Below are 21,253 nucleotides of genomic sequence, written 5' to 3' on the forward strand. Positions count from 1 at the left end.
CACGAAGCATGGGATTTTTTTTTATAGTCAGCAAATGTTTGGATTATCTCTTATTAGTTGTGAAAGAAATGTCATTGAAACTGATCTTCTACTTAGTTTGCATCTATATTAAGCCTCATTTCTCAAGACAGTTTGGGTAACTATTATGTATCAGCAATGTAAGTGAAGTGTATATATAGTTATTCTGTGTACAAATATTGGATTATAATTTGAAAATGTATGCAGTTTGTCAATATAAACTTTTAGATGGCCATAGCATTTATTTCTAGAGTTTAATTCTGAAGTCATAAGTTTAAGTCAAAGAGCCTTTTTTACCTGAATATGTATATTTTTTTAAAAAATAGATGAACTTTTTTAAGGTGAAGTTAAATTGTACTCTTAGAAAAACTTTTATCATTTAATTTTTATATTCTGCTATAACAATATCCATAATAAAAAAATAAATTTGATAAATAAAAAAAGAATTTCATTTTCCTCTGATTGGTCTTGTTGGACTGAGTTTTAAGGTCTTCTCTAGGACTTCAATTTTATTTCTTGAGTTTCTTTTCTCATCTACCTGAAACCCATCTATTTGGGTTATACCAAATATATTTCTGGTAAATGTATATTTTCTTTATTAGAAATAGGTGTCTTCATAGAATTTCTGGTAGTTTGTAAGAAGGTGAATGTGCTAGAATCACAGCATGTGTGTCAGCTGCACTATCAGCATTCTAGCTAAGGGCAGTTTATTGTCCCAGTTTTAGTCATTATAACACAGTCCCGTTTAATACTGCATGATCCATGGGTTGCCATAAACTTGGTACAAATTGGAGTGCTGATATAACATGAAATGAAGCTTCTTGTCTGAATGTTGCTCTTGTTTTGCATTTAACAAATTAGTATATTGTCATTTGTCACTGATGGATTTCATTATTTGCTGAGAGGGTTTTAAGGAGTTTGACAGCATGAATGGTTTGTCCTATAGACTTCTGAAAATTGATAAAAAGCATCTTTGTTCTTTGTACAAAAGCACCACAGATATCTTATTGATGGACACACAAAAAGGGATGGCTTGTGTAGCAGCAACATAAAATAAACCAAGAAAATAATTTTTAAGCTGCTAAAAAAATTTCATCAAATTGTATATCTAAAATATGTATAGTTTACTGTACAGGAACCATACCACAATAAACATATTTAAAAAATAACCCATGGCATAGAAAACAAAATATTGTTACCAAAGGGGAAAGCATGGGGAAGGATAAATTAGGAGTGGGGGATTAACAGACACACACTACTATATACAAAATAAACAACAAGGACCTACTGTATAGCACAGGGAACTATATTCAATTTCTTGTAATAACATACAGTGGAAAATAATCTGAAAAGAAAATATATAGATGTATGTATATGTATAACCAAACCACTTTGCAGTACACCTGAAACTAACATTGTAGATCAACTACATTTCAACTAAAAAATTAAAAAAAACAAAACAAAACCCATGGCTGCCAGGCAGAAGGGGTAGCCTGCTGTTCACAGAGATGGACACTAGGGGGCACACCTTCTCTTTCTGCGCCTCACAAGCCATGTGAGCTTGGACAAATGACCAGTGACTCTGAGCCTCATTTTGCTCACCTGAAGAATGGGTCCTGAGGGTTCTTACAAAGACTAACTGAACCACTCACTGCATGGAAAGTGCCCTGGATGTGTAGTTCTTTCTCCTGGTCCACAGCTCCAATAATAATGCCTCTTCTCTTCACAGTTCCTCTCAGGGCCATTTTAAGGCCTTTGTTTCCCACCCCCTCGCACACCCCGCCATGTACTTGTACTAGCAGAGCTATCCTCATATCATTCCAAACATAATGAAATGCATCCCCTTCCCACGTGAAATATGTTTATGAATATATGAGCATTGGATCCAACTGCATTTAATTGGCTGGAATAATATAATGAAGACACTTAACGATTTGCCCACTGCAATTTTGCTGCATTGATTTTTTTTTTCTTCATCTTTTGAAGCAGTTTTTAAAAGGTCTCAAGTCTTTTTGTTAACACTAGGTCTTTTGCTCACTGCACTTAGTGGATAAAACAGCCCAGCCTTCTCTCCCTGAGCAACACTAACTCGTCTTCTGACTGCCATGAGCCCTTCTGTGTAAACACTGCCAAACCCAGTGCCGCCCCTCCTTCCCCATCTTCCACTTGATGGACCCCACTGAGTGCTGGGTCTGGACCGCCACTTGAGGGCGGGGGCTGGGGGTGGGTGGTAATCTTTTCCAGAGTAGCAGCCGAGAACGTAGGCCCAGAACCAGGACCACTGGGTGCGAATTCTTGTCTTGCCATTTACTAGCTGTGACCTTGGGCAAGTTTGTTAACCTCTCTATGCCCATTTCCTAAGTTGTAAAATGGGACATTAATGATCCCTACCTCGGGTTATTGTGAGGATTCTAAAAAAGGAGTCAATACGTGCAAAGTACCTGGACAAGAAAGTACTAAATTCCCTTTTGCTGTTACTACTCTGTTCAGAGTAGTCTTTCCATAGGATGTACTCTTGTGTTTACAAAACGGGCTTGCTCATAAAAATCACCTGGAGTATTTGATAAAAATACAGATCACCAGGTTGGTTGATCCCTTGAGGAATCTGATTCTGCTGGTCTGGGGTGAGGCCCTGAAATCTGTATTTAAACAAGCGCTTGAAACCTAGATTCGATCTCAGTTTTGTAATCTAGGAATCACAGATTGTTAGGCAAATTACAGAATCTCCCTAGGCCTCAGTTTCCTCCTGTGGAAGGTGGGGATAAGACCTAGCTAGATTATTGTGAGAATTTAAAAAATAAAGTCTATACTATCCTGCATAATGCCTGGTGCACAGCTTCCTTTTCCTTCTGTCACCTTAGCTATGCTGTATACTTAAAACTAATAGTTTCTTCAACTGAATCTTTATTTCATTTTTTTGAAAAAATTTTTATTTATTAATTTTTTTAATTAAAAAAGGCTCTAAATATATTCATCTGAGTACAACTTTAACTGCATCCCATAGGTATTTCTCTTTTCTGTTATTTTCAATTATTATAGTTTAAGTACCTCTTTGATTCAGTTTTTGAAGACTGTTTCTCAGTTTCCAGGTGGGCAAGTTTTCTGAATTACATTTTTGCTTCTGATTTAGGTAATCAGGTATTAGAGTTGTGATACCACATTTCTGTGAAACGGACTATGGTTTCTCTTGTGGTTTCAAGAAATGTTTCATGGATGTAAAAGAAAAGTGTGTATTTTTCTCCTTGTAGGGAAAGAGTTATATAAGCTTGTTGATTATGTCAGTCTGCATTCTCACTTCTTGTTTTCATCTTCTTCAGTGTTTTCTCAACTGGAGTCACTAAAAAACTCACCTTTGTAATTTTTTTTCCATACCATGTATCAGCTATACCGCTATTTAATACATTTATTTTAAAAGGAAACCAATGTCATTTGTCCTTTTAGCTTGACACGAATGTGGGTCTAGCACAGGGCACTGCAGGCCCTGAAATGTTTGAGAATGAATGTGTTTTATGGGCTGAATGGTGTCCCTCCCTCTCCCTAGTTCTTAAGTTGAAATCCTAACTTCCAAACCTGACTGTATTTGGGGATGGGGTCTTTAGAGAGGTGGTTGAAGTTCAAAGAGGGCATCTGGGCGGGGTCTTCATACAACATGACTGGTGTTCTAAAAGAAGAGGAAATTTGGACATGGAGCCCCCAGTGATGCACGCACAGAGGAAAGGCCATGTGAGGACACAGGGAGAAGGTGGCCGTCTGCAAGTCAAAGAGAGAGGCCTCAGGAGAAGCCAAACCTGCCAACACCTGGACCTTGGACTTCTGGCCTCCAGAACTATGAGAAGGTACATTCCTGTTGCTGAGGCCACCGAGTCTGGGGGATTCTGACAGGCAGTACAGACAAACTCATACACGACGAATGAGTGGGTAGTCCCCTTCTCAGGGGAGACTCGGTGCTGAGACAAGGCATGTTCCCCATGACCCACCCCTTCCACTTCAGCCTCGTGTGGACTTGCCTGGAAGCGCACGGGGCTCAGGCCTCTCTCTTTGCTGAAGGATCCAAGCTCCATCAGGCTCCTTTGAGCAGCAGCGGTAAGCCTTGCCCCAGGCCCTGCTGGAGATTCAAACCTTCCTCCCGCTTTGAGACCTGCAACCCCCAAATCACCTGGGATTTCCCCCAGGCCAACGAATGAGCCTGTTTTTAGGTCTCTTTTGCCAAACTTCCCAGCTGGAAGTTTGGGGATTGAGCTGAGGCTGCCATCTGCTCATTTCCTTTTATCCCCCAGAGTCTTCTTTCGAAGACTAGACTTTCCCTTGCTTTCCAAGCAATCAGCTGTCAGAACAACTCCAAGTTCGTAGTAAGAACTTTACACATAAGCTGTGGAGTGAATGAGCACACCAACAGGTCCTACCGATTTTATCACTTTTCTCTTGATAATATTCATCACCTCATCTTTTCTTTGACAGCTGCCTTTTTCAGGCTTCCTGTTATCTCTTGCTCTGACTTGCAATTGCCTGCAGATTTCTCTCTCTGACCCTCCTTTCCAACTCTTTATCCCGATCAGATAGTGTGATAACAACAGTCAACTTTACCATGAGTTACTCTCCATGCTTTACTGGTATCGACTCATTTAACCCTTGCAGCCACTCTAGGAAGCTACAATTAATGTTCCCATTTTGAAGATGAGAAAACTGAGGCAGAGTGAGGATAAGCCTGGACAACTTGGCCAAGAAATGGCAGAGTGGCAATTCTAACCTGCGTTGCCTGGTTCTCGAGTCAGGTAAGACATTAATCCACTGGTCCCAGCTGCCCATCATTGAGGTGAGTGAGGAGCCGAGGGTGAGGGATTTAATTCTCAGAGTTGTGCAGGGGTCGACCCTGCACGTCCACCACCCTGATTGTGCCTGCTTCACTCTCCTCACCCCAGTCCTGGTCCCGCAGTCATGTACTCTCTCCACCTCTTTCCCAGGGCCCCATGATGACGTCTAAAAGCAATGGCCTGAAGTCTGGGACAACTTACAACTCGCCTCTCCATCTTTCTCTCATTTTCTATTTCTGCGACTTGATTGGTCCGTCTGCAAAGTCCTTTCTCTACCCCATACCATGGGTTTAAAACCTGCCATCTGGTTCACAGGAGTATCCCCAGGAGACCCCCTCGTCCTGCTCTGTTCCCCTGGCAAGGGTCCCTCCTTTGGGGCAGCTGCTGGTTTCCTCTTTTCCATCTGCTCCCATTCCCTGGGGGCCTCATCATTCTCGGGACTTTAAACATCCTCTCTGGGATGACACTCTGACATTTAACTCTCTATCCCAAACTTCTTTCTGGAACTCCAGGCTCATGTGTCCAACTGCCTACCCCACAGCTCTACTCAGACGTCTACTTGGCATCATGCCCTGGCACCCAGAACTGGACCTTCTGATAGTCCCTCCGAACCTGTCCCTCCTCCACAGTTTTCCCATCTCAGTGAAATGGCACCTCCAGCCTCAGTCTTTCCGGAGTTGAAGCCCCAAAATGTTGGCGTCATCCCTAACTTCTCTCTCCCACCCCAGGTCCAACCCAACACTAAATCCTATTGGTTCTACTCTCAAATTATGTCAGACTGGGATTTGCTCATCACACCTACTGCTACACGGGGCTAAGACATCTCTCCCCGGATTACTGCAGCCACCTCCACCCTGCCCCAAGCCTCAGGCTGCCCGCAGCCCCGCCCCCAGAACGCCCCTGATAGTCCTAAGTGGAGTCGCACCTCTGCCCCTCCTCTGCTCAGAGCCCTCCAGATGCCCCCAGTCGTGCTGGTTCCTACTACAACCAACAAGACCCTGCATGGCCTGCCCTCTCTTACCTCTCTTGACTTCAACTCATATTCATCCCCTCTTGCTCGCGGACCCCACCATGCCGGACTTACAGTCATTCCCCCAAACATCCAAGGTATTCTCTGCCTCAGGGCCTTCACACTCGCTGACCTCTCTGCCTGGAATGCCCCTTCCCCTGGGGTCTCCATCACCTCCTTTGAGTCTTCAGTCAAATGTCACCTTCTCAGTGGGGTCTTCCCTGACCACCTGAATTAAAATTCCCCTCCCCACGACTCACACCCCATCTGCTTCCCTGCTTATATTTTTCTCATCACCATCTTACATTCTATAGAACTAACTTACTTACATACAAATTTATATATACTTATATATATGAAAAGATTTACTATATAGTATATTCTAATATACTATAATATAGTATATAGTACATTATAAGAGTATATATTTATATACATATATGCTCTCAATGCTTTATGGGTAACGATTCATAGATATATATTTATAAGTATATACTTACATGTACTTATGTAGTTATATATGCTTACAAATACATATTTATATACTTTTTTCATATATTTATAAAAAGATTTACTATAAAGAATTGGCTCATCCAAGTATGGAGGCTGAGAGGTCCCATAATCTGCCATCTGCAAGCTGGAGACCCTGGAAAGAGGTGGTGTAGTTCAGTCTGAGTCCAAAGGTCTGAGGCCCAGGAACACCAAGGGCAGGAGAAGATCGCTGTCGCAGCGCAAGCCATCGGGTAGAAGAGCCCAATTCTTCCGCCCTTCTATTCAGGCCCTCAGTGGATTGGATGGTGCCCTTCCACATTGGGGAGGGCAAACCACTTTACTGAGTCCACTAATTCAAATGTTAATTTCATTCAGAAACAAGCTCAAGACACACTCAGAAATAATGTTTAGCCAAAGGTCTGGGCATCTTGGGATCCAGTCAAGGTGATGCCTAAATTAACCACCACAGTGTTCGCTTACTTTGTATTCACTCTGCCTTGGTGTAAGGAGCATTCCATCACTTCGTTTCTGATCTCTTCACCCACTTAGTAAACACTCATCCAGGGCGCTGCTTCTACAGTGACGAGACAGGCTCTGTGCCTCATTTTCCTGACAGACAAGAAGGTATCCCCATCACACACGCAGGGAGGCCAGCACTGAGGGCTCTGATGCCTCACTTCAGGTTAGTCTGCGTGCATCTCCTGCACACCTACTGTGGGCCAACCACAGGCCAAGGAACATCTATTGACTTTTTTCAGAGTTGACACATCCTACACCATGTCCTTCAATTTCACTGCAATCCAGGGTGTGCTTACACGGCTAGGTGCGCTAAAAGATGTGGGAGAATTTACAAGGGAGACGGTAGCAGAACAAAGTAGTAACATGTTGTGGAAAAGTATATAGTTGGAAGTCAGGTGGCTTCTGGTCTCTGCTGTTTAGCTGTTTAACCTTGACCTTGATGTTGACTAGGCAGCTTCAACTGTCCAGCCTTCAGTTTCTGTGTCCGTAGATGATCTTGGAGGAGCTGACCTCCCTTTCTAATCTCAAAGCCTACGCAATAGTGCCTGAGAGACGAACAGCTGCAGTAAGGTTGTTCGGTGGCAGGATCACGCCCAGAGATGGCCAGGGGACCCAGAAACACCCCAATCCTGCTCTGCTCAGCTCCTCCTGAGACTCTTAGGCGTGTCCAAGGAGCAACATATGGTATTGACACCACAGGATGTCAGCAGGAAAGATTCTGCAGTAAAAAACCTTGCTTCTTTAGAGTGAATTTCAAATTAAAAAAAAAAATTGTTCTAAGTTATTTTCTTTTTCTACATAAAATCTTTTGAAATGTTAAGTTGAGTGCTCTGATTTAAAGTGGGTTTAAGGAAAGAGGCTGCTTGTTCTGTGACTTCTCTCTCCACCTCCCACACATCCATTATCTCCTGCTGTGTCACAAACCAACCCAAAACTCAGTGCGTGTCCAGCCCATTCGGAGATCTTGTATCAAGGATGGAATCATGATGGGTGGACAGGAAAGGCCTTCTGCTGTATTCTTTCTCTTTTGAGTCTGGTCTCCTGGCTCCTTAAGTGAAACCTCGATGGACACATTCCTGTTCCCGGCATCTAATGATCCAAGGTGCCACTTCCCCGCCCTTTTAAAGCTATATGAAGCACTACTGAATAGATGCAAACAATATTTGTTAAAAACAAAACAAAACATAAATAATGACACAACAAATGCCCAAGTTCTCCACCTGGGTTAGGAAAGAAGCCTTCAGGTCCTGGTTGCTCCTTCCTGACCGCAGTCTCTGCTCTACCCTCTTAGGTAACCACCAGCTGCAACTCCATGTTCTTCATTTTGAACTTGCATTCTCTTGCTCGCCTTATGCTTCTATCCCAATTGTCCATCTAAACACATACACAGATAGCTGAGTTTTCCTGTTTGTGTACATACTGGAATCACACTGCAACACTCCTTTGACTTTGTCACTCAGTACTGCTTCTTAAATCATCCGTTAAACATATTTTGCTACTGCTTTCTGTTACATGGATACAGCATAATTCACCTGTCCATTCCTGTGCTGATGAGTACTTGAGTTGTTTCCAGGTTTTGCTTTTCACTCTGTACTAACAGTACCGTGTCTTCTGGTGCATAGATGTACATTTGTGCATGAAAGAGCTGGTCACAGGGTGTGCACAGATTTTTTACTTTACTGGGTCATGTCTAACCATCTTCCATGATTGTACCAACGTACACTCCTGACAGCAATAAAGATGTTCCACTTGCACATCTTTGCCAACATTTGATGCTGTCAGACTTAAAAATCTGCAATATAAAGGGTAGGAAATGGTGTCTAACAGCAGTTTAATTTGCATTTCCTCACCCAGTGAGGTAATGCCCTTTCTGACATTTAAGGTTCCTGACATTTAAGGTTCCTGACATAAGAGAAATGAACTGTATCCCGAAGTGGCCATCTCTGACAGCCCCGAGTCAAGGGGCAAAATTTTTTCATACCTCTGTAGTGCGCTTGCGGGCTTTGTGCTAGACATGCAGCACACAGAGGTGAAGAACCCTAGTTCTCTAGGGATGGGTTCATGCAGGGTAATCTGAAGTGCTCCAGAGAAAATAGTCCTGTGGAGTACAGGCAGAATGAATCCTGGCTGGAGGCAATCCAGGGTAGGGAGGTTAGGAGCAGAGAGCAGGTGTGGCCAGAATGGGCAAGTGAAAAGAGGTCAGCAGTGCAGGTGACAGGCCGTGCCTGGCAGGGGACTATGGGCCTTTGGAAAACCCCGAGGGCTTGGGGCAGGGGAAGTCTGAGCAATAAAATCCTGACTATAGTGTGGAATTAAATTGGCAATGGGAAGACTAGTTCGAAAAAGTTCTAAAACATCTCAACATCTCAGACAAGGTGTTTATGAATCATGTGGACAACACTGCTCGACGGCACGTGAACAAAGATGAGACGCCAGGAACTGAGTCTGCTGCCCTGAAAGCCACTAACCTTCAGGATAAACGGAGGCAGTACACCAGATGGGCCTCCGATGGCACAGACCGACCTCGGGCTGTGAGAACGTGCCATATCACTAACCAGCTGTGCAATCCTAAGCGGAGTTCTACCCAAGCTGGCTTCTCCATCTCTAGGTGGGTACAGGAGCACTTACTGAGGGCTGTCGTGTGACCGGCACGCACTGCAGGGACACGCATTTACCGGCACTGTTAACATGCTGCAATTACTCAGGGCGGAAAAATCTTGGAGGTTTTTGGTAAGAATTACCACAAAATAGGAGTTTCTACTTAACAACTGACACAAGAGAATGCAGTGCACGTGAGTGAAAAATCTGTGTGTGACAATCGACGTGAAATACTTTCTGAACCCCCAAGCATGTTCCTGACCCGGTCCAGGGAGAAAGGCAGGCTCACCCTACCCCCTCGCAGTGCTGCGGGGGATGGGAGGCTTTGACCAAGATTTACAGGTCAACTTAGGACAAGCTGGAAAATGGAATCTGAAAAGCCAACGCTGCTAAAATGTAAAGCTCAGCACGGCGACCACTCCAGACAGCACGCGTCACTGGAAATAACCAGCGGCGAGGTCTCACACTCGCCAACACGAAGCCGGACGGCCGCAAGGCTCTCGGGCAAAGAATTCCAAGCCCCCCGTTCAATAACAAGGCACACAGGGTGGATATTAATACCTTTTTAATGTTTCACATTGTTTTCTTCAAAAGACTTTTAACAAAAATACATGGAATTTAATACGGGTTTTGATACAGTGGACAATTACAGAGAAGAAGTCGATAAGGTGTAATCCTCCTTGTGGGGGCAGAACGTTCCATTCCACTAGGAAGACAGGATCACAACATGATTAGGCATGATCATCTCACACTGCCTTGTTCTGACTTCAGAGCCTGGCAGACTCGGAGAAATAACAAACTAAAAAAAAATAAATAAAACTGCACACAGTCAGCTGCCTCGACCCCCACCCCCTTTTCCTTCCCCATTCTCTCCACACAGGCGGACGGGATGAGGCATGAGGCAGAGCTGTGCGGCAGACAGGGTTAGGAGCTCTGCTGACCAAACGCCGGGCAGAAGCAAGAGTTCCCTGAGGTGACAGGAAATGTACTTTGAATCAACCACTCAGTGCTGAGAAACACACACAGAGGGGAAGGGAAAAAAGGAGCTTCAAGAACTGCTGGGGGGAGGCCCAATGTCCACGGCAGGCTTAAAACCCAGCTTCTAGAGCGAAAACGGCCTGACATACCCCGCAGTCAGCACATTTAGCAAAAAATCTGTAACTGCAGAGGTAATAACTCTCTGTGGTAATACAAGTTGGAATGCTAGCAGAGCAGAAACACTTGTGCCAAAAATACCACCCCGGGCAGTTATTCATTCAATAGAAAAAGTCAAAACATTTAGGTTTTAAATGAAAATCCTTCACATCCACCTGTGCTCAAAAATAATAAGTTATGATATTAACAGCTTCCTTTAAAAAAAAAGTAATTACCACAAAAGAGTGAAATCATTTAAGTGTGGAAAGACTTATTTTTCCTATGAATCTAATTCTTAGGGATAGATACGTAACACATACACATAAGACAGACAAGCTGTGATACTCTGCGTTTCTAGCCTAAAGCAAAAGCCACCCACCGAAGTTTCAAACACGTGAAGTGTTTCCATTGCAAAAGACCTCAGCTCACTTAGACCAGCACACAATGGACTAAATAAAGACATTTATTGTTCTTCCCCATTTCAGGTGTACATCTGCTTCTGTGACAGATGACGGTGGAAAGCACAATATGCCACCAAGCTCCGTGCAGTGGAACAGCACTTCCAATAGGCTGGCCATGCAGCCATTTCCTTTTCTAAACAGAACTAAAAATAAAATCAGTGTAGCGCAAGGGGGCAAATTTGGCCAATCGTAACTTGACTTGTTTTGGGCATGTAACTCCCTAGGGAGCCACTGCAGAACAGGCCAGCCAAGCAAAATACCACATTTGGGTCCCTGGGCGGCTGTTTCTCATGGGACAAGCCTATGAGCCCATCACACCTTCCCAGCAACGAGCCACCTCATCTCCACACTGAAGCCAAAAGCAGGAGAAAGATTGACTGCTAACATTTTTTCGTCTCTAGTATCATTAACATCTTGGAGAAAAAAAAACCCAAAAAACAAAAACCAATCAACATTAGAAAGCTTGACAATGTAGATAAGAAAGCCCACAAAGGAAAGGCCATGCGAAAACTGCTTCGACGGTTCCATCACCGCCCACCGCACGGGCTTGAGGCTGGTGACTTCATGGGCGCATCTCTCCGATGCTCACCGAATGTCAGTTTCGAGTCCATCATGGTGACCCCAGTGTGATGCTGTCTGCCTTCCACCCACCACCTGCTACCCATGAGATCCAAGGGGGCTTCAGGAGTGTAAGCACAGGACAAGCAGGTGCTGAAGCCCAGGAACCTTCCCCAAAAACCTCGCCTTGGATTTGGGCAAGAAACACAGGAGTGGTTTAGAATCTTGGCAACAGCATCCACACTGGGGCTTAACCTCAGCAGCCAGCCTGGAGGATGCTTCCCCCAGAGCGCTTGGTCACCGACAGTGTCGTGAATACCTGCAGGGGGGGAGACAGCACGAGATTTTCAGACATCTGGGCAAAGGTTACCAGGGAGTAGTTCAGACAACACCATACGTATTAAGAATGACTTGGATGACTACTTAAAATGAATGAAACAGAGAAGTAATATGACCAAGGATATCTGCAATTTCCCCAGAGGACAAAAGGAGAGGAGCATCTTAAAACCAAGGTGAGAGAGAGGGAAAAAATCTAAGTTATATCTAATAAAGCACTTATTAGCATGAGGTAACTAAAACAACATCACCCCACTTGCTTGTCAATTCTCTAAAAGAAACGCATCCTGAAATATTCTAGGTACAAAGAAGGAGTAAAGAGTATGATGACAAACACCCTTGTGTCCACCCAGCTCAGGGAGCTGTGTAACAGGCTTGGAGCCCCACACGAGTCCCTTCCTGATCACCTCTTCCTCCTGGCCCTCTAACCAGTGCTTAACCACCTCTGTGCATTTCTACCTGCTTTTCTTTGTAGGTTTTTAAAAACTTTATATACAAACGGCAAGATGACATACATACTCTTCTGCTACCTGCTTTCTTGGCTTAATACTGTATTTCTGTGATTTAAGCATACAGACACAAATAGCTCTAATTCTTCCTTTTTTCACTGAATTGTATTTGATTACAATCCTATACTACACCATATAGAGTATAGTGTACATACTACAGCATTCAATTACTCAAATCATGAATATATTACAAATTACATAACAGGGCTCCTTTTGCTGGCCATTCAAGCTATAGCCGATATGCTGTGACATTCCAGTACGTCTCCCTGCTCCCAGACCTAGAGGCACAACGGCTGACTGGGAGGGCAGGTGCAACTTTGACTTGGCTGCACTTCCAAAGTGCCTGACCAACTGCTACTCTCGTTTGCAGTAAATGACAAGTTCTCCTTGTTTCACATCCTTGAGAACATTTGGTCCTTGTGGACTTACAGCCTTACCATTTTAGGTGACCTTGACTTGCTACTATTTAGCATGGCCTCTACAAATAAAAGGGGGGTTCTCAAACCTGTTCACAAGGATTAAAATACACAGAAATGACAGACGGAGGGTACGGCCCAGGAATCCCATGTTTAACAAGAGTCCCAGGTAATTCTAATGCAGGATGCCTGAAGACCACATATTAGAACTTCTTGTTGGAACACCAGCGTAGGCAACACGCTGTGAGTTCACTGCAAAATCCAAAGCCGAGAAGTCTGCTGCACGCTGAACTAACCGTCAGTTGCTCAGTTTCATAGTTTCACCAAACAGGAAACCTGCAGCTCTCCTGCAGTTCATCAGTAACCCTCTACTGGCCAGACCCAGAGGGCACCTTGCAGTTTTGATTCTGCAGCCTCTCTGCAGCATTTCTTGCTGCTGAGCTCACTGACCTTTTAACAACTCTTTCCTTTTCTTGTTTCCGTGAGAGCTCTCTTTTCTGTTTCCTTCTTTCGTGGCTACTCTTCAGCCCGATCATAGGGATGTGCTGCTGAAACACCACTTCCCCCTGGCCCTTGAGGTGGCCAGATCCCCCAGGTGAGCTGGCTGCAGACCCAGGTACCTCATCTACTTACTCCAGTGCGTTGCCAAGTCCTGCCGCCGTCCACGTGTGCGCGGCACAAGCAAGGCCAGGAAGCACTGCCCTAGGGTCCCGGCCTTGACTCTCTCCCTTTTCAAGCGATGGATTCGCAGCCTTTCCAGCCGCTGTGTCTCTCCTGAGCTCCAAGCCAGTGAGACCTGACCAGCACCTCTGGGAAGATGACACTTTCAAATCGAACGCTGTCCCGTACTGAACCCTTTACCTTCCTGTAATCCATCACCACTTCTTGGTTGCTCAGGTCACGCATTTGGAATTAATCCTTAATTCTTCTATTTGTATTACTGCTGATATATCACCAACTAGTAAGTTTTAGATATTCTGCTTCTTTTTTGTCAAATCTGATCCTCTTTGTGTTAACACTGACTGAACTACTGTGAAATTTTTGTTCATTTCCAAAACACACGGTTTCCTCACCCGTGAGGACCTCCTGTGTAGCCCATACATTATATGTTCCTGTCCTCCTGGACGAGGATGTGGGGGCCAGGGGCTTGCTCTGGCCAAGAACACGTGCAGAAGTGGGAAGCATCACTTCTAAACAGAAGCTCAATGTGCTTCTCTGACACCTCCTGTCCCCTGCCATTCAGCCAGCAGTGACCCGGGGAGAGGCCACCCCATCAGCGGGCCCTGGAGTGATGACACATGGAAGCTGAGCCACAGCTGGTCCTCAGTGGCCACAGAGCACCGTGAGTAATAAACGTTTGTTTCTACAGGCAAAAACCAAAACAAAACCAAAAATGCCACCCACGCTGACCATCGACTTGCTCAGGCATGAAAACACAAAAGGGCTTTGCGCTCATTCAATTAAGTTCAGAAACTTATATGGTAACTGAATACAATTAAGACTTCAAGCCAAGCATCTCTGGCCACACGAAGTGAACTGAAGGGTAACCCTGGTGAGATTCTACAGTGTCCACCTGTCCTGCTCCAAGCGAGGCTGACCTTCTGGAGCCACTGAGTGTCTCAATGACACAAGAGGCCACGGCATATTTGGGAGAGGCCTTAGTAGAAGCAAGACTCACTGAGTGCCTGCACCATTGCTGGCACACCTGGACACCTGGACAGACTTTCTGGTCAGCTGAATCTCTTCTTTCTGAGAAATAACTGGTTTCCTAGTTTTCTATACAAAGAGGAAATCAAGGCCACTTGATATATACAGGCCAAAGCAACCAGAATCAGCATCAGAAATACTTGTGAATTAAGGAGGAATGAAACAGAAAGAAATCCTGCCCTACTTCAGCCTCAAAGCAGGGACCAAAGCCTTCTTCCTTTCTATATACCAACATATCAGCAGCACCTCAACAAAGTCAGACCCAAGTAATAATGGCTAGTATCTTAACACATTTCAAGTATGAACCCAGAAGAAAATATATGAACAATTCACATCCAGAAAAATAATAACTATAAGAGTTTCATCCTCGTTAACAAAGATATGTAAAAATCCTTGAGTCAGTTATGCTTTTCATATTCAGTAAAGAAAAATTTACACTGAATTTTGCAAGGTTTTCATTAGCACTCAAATTCAATGCTGATGACATTATAAACCAGTACAAGTCTTTTTTGAAAAGCAAGTAAATTCCTCTGTTTAAAAGATGCATGGCTGTGGATGGGGACAGAAAGACAATGTGCGACGATGGAAACAGCTGTGTTAGGGTGATGGCATCACGGGCAATTTAAAATTCCATCAGATATGCTCTCTGTTCAGTTTTTTTAAAGGAAGAAAAATAATGAGCCAGGGAATACATTAAAGCAAATTTCAGGTTTGTGAATTTGCAAGCTTAAAAGTTTTATTCCTCAGGAATTTAGGAAGAGAAATTGTAGGACATGTGGACAGAAAACTAAACCCATCAAAAGAGGGAAACAAATTAAGGACAAAACAAAAATAGCTCTTATCTAATTTTCTTATACTGAAAACACACTGATGTTAAAGAGATGGGAGAAGCCAAACTGTTATTACTGATTAGTCTAAATGGAAAAAATGGGTGGCAGAGGGGGTGTGTGTGTGTGGTCAATTCTTACAAAGATTTTCTCTGCACGCAGCTGCTTTAGAATTTTCATAAACACACCATTTTAAAAAATGAGCAGAGGCAGCCCCTTCACGCTTTTCTATCCCAACACACACAACACTCACAGAAGGTCAAATGCTGCACAAATGCCTTGGCAGGCTCGGATGCCGCATCTCCATCTGCAGCACCTCCTCCCAGCCTCGCAAGACCCCTCACTGGAGACTGTGATTATGCTGACTATTAATAAAACAGGACTTGTGATGTTTGGCATAAAATTCATTTTATGGCATGCCACAGGACCTTGCTCTTTCTTCTTGAGCTATTATTTTCTGCCCTACAAATAAACTTGATTAGTTGAAATTACTACTCAAAATAATGCATAATCAGTTTCCCACTCAATTATTAATGCTCAGGCATCCAGAATAAATTTTCACCATACTATCTTCACACTGAATAATGCTAATGCATCACTGATGCCCCAGGCCCCAAGACTCCCCCTCGTGTTGACACCAAGGGGCTTTCAGTCAAAACAACACTGGGCTCTCTTCCTCCTACAGCAACTCCAGAAGGAAACTCTTTGGAAATTATTGTGCTCAAAGTCTCCAATGAAGAATTTGTCAACCTCTGTAAGTAATTACTTCTCAGAGCCAAAGGCTGTGCAATCGCCTGGGCTATTTTGTCAGAATGGTGGTTAAGTGTTCACTCAATGATTCATTCTGCAAACCACCTACAACTGGCCCGGGAGCTGTGGCTACTTCTGAGCACTTTAAAGCAGTGCTCAGGACCAGTTTTTAAATTATTATTGTTTCTAATCCAACCAATGGACTGACATTTGTGAAATTCAATCAAATGAATAAGGAAAATGAACTTTTAAAAGGCATATGAAATGAAAACTCAGATTTTCTATTACTGTATCAGATATTGTCAAATTATCCCTTAAGTTTCTAAACTTTTCTTTTTCATTTCCTTCCTTATCTCATTATGGATTAGTAGCAAACATTCTGTGGACTGCATTTTGAGTGGTGCCCTATACAATACAAGGTTATTTGCTATAAACAAAGCAAAACAAACAAACAAAACAGTGGATCCAGTAGCATACCCAATTACATCCTACGCCAGTGAGAACCCAGCATTTAGCAAGAGTGTCCCTAAAATTCTCCTACCAGTCACATTTCACTTTCCCTCCATCAAGCAGCTTTAAGAAAGATTTCCATAGTCAGGATTTTGTCAGAGAAGTCTTTGGTTTTTCAAAGTCTAGTTTCTAAGCCAGTAGCTCATAATCAGGAGGTAAAAGAAATCACCAGAGGAGCTTTTTCAAAATACACATCCTTCCTCCACCTCCCCTCCCCACAAAATGCTGTTAATGATGACCCTTCAGTCAAGCCACATCTTTTGTAATGAAATATCCGGGGGAACACCAGCTAACAGATGCAGTTACTGGACATCTACCAAAGGCCAGGAGCTGCCCTAGTCACTTTCCGCAGAGCATGGCTCCCTGACCCTGCGAGTCACATCCTCTCCCCGTCAACACCCGACAGGGAGGAGTGGGGAAGCTGAGTATCATCCATAAGGTGTGGGGAAGCTGACTGCTTGAGTTTGAATCTCGGCTCTGCCACTTTCCAGCTGGCAAGTTACTCAACCCTTCTGTCCCCAGTTTCCCCACCAGTCGAATGGAGATGCTACTGCAACGTTCCTGGTGGGGTTCCTGTAAGGACTACATAAGACAACACACAGAGGGAGAGAGCAGACTCCTGATACACAGTAAACCCTCACAAACGTTGGCGCTCCTGCCAGATGGCTCCCCAGGAGTCCCTCTTTGTATGACTGCTTCCTCCTTCAAGCAGCAAAAGGGAACCATTCAGCTCTCCCCTCTCCCCACTTCCGAACAGTGGGCAAGTCCCATCAACGCTACCTCCTATTCCTCCCTCTCAAATATATCTAAGTCTCTGGACATCCACTGCCACTCCCCTAGTTCAGGCACCCAGCACCTCCTCCCCTGTCTCCAGATGTGCCTCCTCCAGCCCATTCTCCATGGCGGCGGGGCCAAAGTAATTTCTCTCAGGAATGCTTCAGACCCCATTCCACCTGCTTCCAAACTCTCAGCTGAATTGCTGTGGCCCCAAGACAAAGTCAAAATACCCTGTCTTGGTTTACAAGGCCATGATCTTCCCACCTAACCTACTTCTCCAGCTTAATTTTTGTTGTTTTTTTTTTAATCTTCCTGTAAGCTCTTCAAGCAACAGCAATGTTGAGGGCCTTTCAGTTCCCTGAAGAAGCCATGATCTCACCCACAGAGTTCTTCTATTTGCTGTTCCCTCTGCCTGGATAACACCAATGCCGCCTTCTCGGCTTTGCAAGAACCACCCCCCTCACCCCCAATTATCCTGCCACAAACATTTTATATGTACCTTGATCCCGGGATTCCCAACAGTGAACTGTATCTGGCATTTCCTCATCTGTCTCCCTGCTCTGCATCACGGCTTAAATCCCCACTGCTCCCCCAGCACCCAGCACAGTGCTAGGCACACAGCTGCACAACAGATGTGCACAGAGAGTGAGAAAATAGCATCCAATTTTTCAATTTCATTCATCAGCCACCAGCTTGGAAAAAAAGAAAAGGCAAAAAGCCCTATCAAAGGAATGGAACATTCACCTCTGAGCTTCAAAGTCATAAGAGAACCAACAACTGGAGATACACAGCAGCAAAAACCTAAGAAGGGTTCTTGTAGTGCCAGGCATAGCACGGGGAGCAGGCCTCTGGCTGACCTCCCTGCAGGCCCGGGCTTCAGGAAGACGCCTGCCTCTTCCCAGCATCGCTCTGCCCAGCCGGCAGCTGCACCCCCGCCAGAAGCTGCCGCACTCACCAAGCACACATCAGCCTCTTAATCAGCCCATTTGAGAACTGAATTCAGGTTAAAAAATCACACTCACACACCCAAGTTGGGAAGTTAGGTTTTTATCCATGTTGGAGAGGACTTGCTGTTTTGAAGTATCTTAGGCTGCCATCTAAACATTTAAATATACTCACTGCTGTGGGTTGAATTAAGTCCCCCAGAAAGATGTGTTCAACTCCTATACCCTGGTATCTGTGACTGTGACCTTATTTGGAAATAGTGTCTTTGCAGGTGTAATCAAGTTAAAAAAGTCTTGCTGGATTCGTGTGGGCCCTAATCCAATGACCGATGTCCTATATCAAGAGGGAAATTTCAGCACAGACACAAGGAGACTAGGCCACGTGAAGATGGAGGCAGAGCCTGGAGTCACATATCTACAAGCCGAGACTGTCACGACTTGCTGGCACCCCCAGAAGCTGCGGCAGCAAGGAAGGAAGGAGTCTTCCACAGGGAGCGCCGTTGGAGGCAGCACAGCCCTGCCAACACCCCGAATGCAGACTTCAAGCCTCCAAAACTAGGAAAGAATAAATTTCTGTTGTTTTCAACCACCCCATTTTTGGTACTTTGTTACATCAGCCCTAGGAAACTAACACACTGTTTTTTTTAAAAAAAATGAACTGGCTCCTTCCCTAGGCAGACAGTCTTAGTCATCACACTGAATAAAAGACTAATTACATGTTCTTTAAGAGATTCTTAAAATCTATTATTCTCTTTTCAATTTTTATGTTATTTTTTTGAAACTTAGTTTTACTTCACAAAAACAAAACCAAACCACACACACACACACACACACACACACACAGAGTAGTTTCCTAGTCACTAAACAGATGCATATTAATATAGAGAAGGACACACACTAGCCCTAATCAGAGAAAAGGCAAAGCAAAAGGAAGTGACAACACTTTCCAGGGCTACAATGTTCAGCTCCATACTTAAGCCTCCTGATGAGACACCTCCTCCCAAACTCCAAGTTCTCCAGCGTAGACACACTTTGGGTTTACAATCCCTCCTTAGTGGTATCACAACATTCAACTCTTGGATGAGCCCTGACAGGCATGAAGAAACACTGACACCCAGAGGCCCAGACTAGTCCAGTTCCAGCTCTTGATCTTTTAAAAAGCATCACTTTGAAATCTCATTCTTTGATACCAAAAGTTAAAGAGGTACACATCATTTAGCCTCCAGGTGGCTCTAGGATGACTAGGATTTATGCTGCTGACTATGAATGACATTATTAGCTAATTGCCCCCAAAATAATTTAGGAGGCCTGAGAAATGTAAGGTTTAAGGCACATCTCTATAAATCACTCTCATCATTTTTATCACTGAATAGCATGGCAATACTATCCAGTTACCAGGAAGGAGAAACATTGGGAAGAGGAAAAACTGCCCCTAAAGACAAGACCTTCTTTCGAGGTAGTCTCCATCACTAATAAGCTGTAAGGTGGTCGAAGCAGCTCAGGAACAGTAGGAAGAACAGCAGAATCCCAGATCTGCCCCCTGTAAGCTGGGTGATGCTGTCACTTTTAAACAGAGCTATCGAAGTGTGGGCGACCCACCTCTGCGCAGACAGGGTGGATGCCGATGGTGCTGTCCAGCTGATCTTTGGTCAGTCCGCACTTGAGTGCTGCTGCGAAGCCCTGGGTAACTTCCCCAGCATTTGGACCCAGCATGTGGAAGCCGACAACTCGTTCCTGAGATATAAAAGAGTAATACAATTACATGGATTTCTTCCCCTTAACTGCCTGGAATATCCTCCCAGTCTAATCTAAAAATCCCACTCAGAAATGGCCAAAGACTTATATTAATGTTTGCTGCTAGAAGCTGTTTTGGGTGAAGATACTCCTACACGGGCCAATAGAGAGCCTGGTGGTCACATCAAGAAAGAAGAGGCAAGAACCAGCCACGAGTGACGATAAGGAAAAACATGAAAAGCAAAAATGTGGGCCCCCCATCTCCTCCATTTGGCTGTATCAAAGCCCCAAATAAACTACCTGTGATAGCTGTAACATTTAAGAGCAGTCATTCAAATTAAAAAATCATTTATACTAAGGTTTGGGGGTAGATAGCACAGACTTAAGACCCTTCTAATGTGAAAATAGTTTTGAAAGCAAGAGAAAAACATCTGGCAACCCTGAAATACCTGGGTGGGAATTACTCTGGATAAATCTAAGCCCCAACCTCAGGCTACCTCTGCCGAAAGCAGGGAAACCTGATGCATTCCCCTGTGCAGACTCTGAGAGCCAGCTCTGAGCCAGACTGTCCAGCCCAGTCCCCTCATAATAGATGAGGCAGCTCAGGCTGTGAGGGGCAAGGCCAAATCTAAGGTTCAGCAGCTCCCTGGAAACCATCAGGAAGGTCATGTGCATGACATATTCCACTCTAGACTCTCACATTATTCACCCTGACATTCAGGGTTTGAGTATAGGGATAAACAAAGCGTAACTATAATAGCTCTTAAAATATACTAGATTTACATGCAATAAATGGACAAATCTCCAAAAATGAGATTTTAAAAAAAGGTGCAGGCTTCTATTTAGCTAAGGATACCCCTCTTCTTTAAACCACAACGTATGATGTTTATGGATACATAACAGGCAGCAAATAACACAAAAATATGAACAGGTGAGACAGTCCAAACTGAGGACAGTGCTGCGTCTGGGGTAGGGAAGGCAAGGCGGGTGAAGCACCAGGAGGAGGGAAAGGACCACGCAGGCACAGGCCAGCGGTTAACAGCGCGGGTTCGACTTTGCCTAGCACTGAATTCCTGCTCTGCCATTAACTAGCAAGTGCCCGGGCACAACTGCTCAGCTTCCACATGCTTCAGTTTCCTCATC

At 44.3% G+C, this 21,253-nt stretch overlaps 1 protein-coding gene across 2 annotated transcripts in view; it reads right to left on the reverse strand.

Moving 5' to 3' along the window:
• Positions 1–9,995: 9,995 nt before the first annotated feature.
• Positions 9,996–21,253, reverse strand: part of TXNRD1 (thioredoxin reductase 1) — a 57,670-nt gene continuing 46,412 nt past the window's right edge. For both annotated transcript variants that reach the window (XM_074375151.1, XM_074375150.1), the window contains exons 14-15: positions 19,976–20,110; positions 9,996–11,919 (exon numbers count right to left, since the gene is read on the reverse strand). In XM_074375151.1, coding sequence (XP_074231252.1) covers positions 11,857–11,919; positions 19,976–20,110 — 198 coding nt within the window. In that variant the 3' untranslated portion in view covers positions 9,996–11,856. The remainder of the gene's footprint in view (positions 11,920–19,975; positions 20,111–21,253) is intronic.

This window comes from Camelus bactrianus, chromosome 12 (assembly GCF_048773025.1).
Source record: "Camelus bactrianus isolate YW-2024 breed Bactrian camel chromosome 12, ASM4877302v1, whole genome shotgun sequence".
Classification (NCBI taxonomy): domain Eukaryota; kingdom Metazoa; phylum Chordata; class Mammalia; order Artiodactyla; family Camelidae; genus Camelus; species Camelus bactrianus.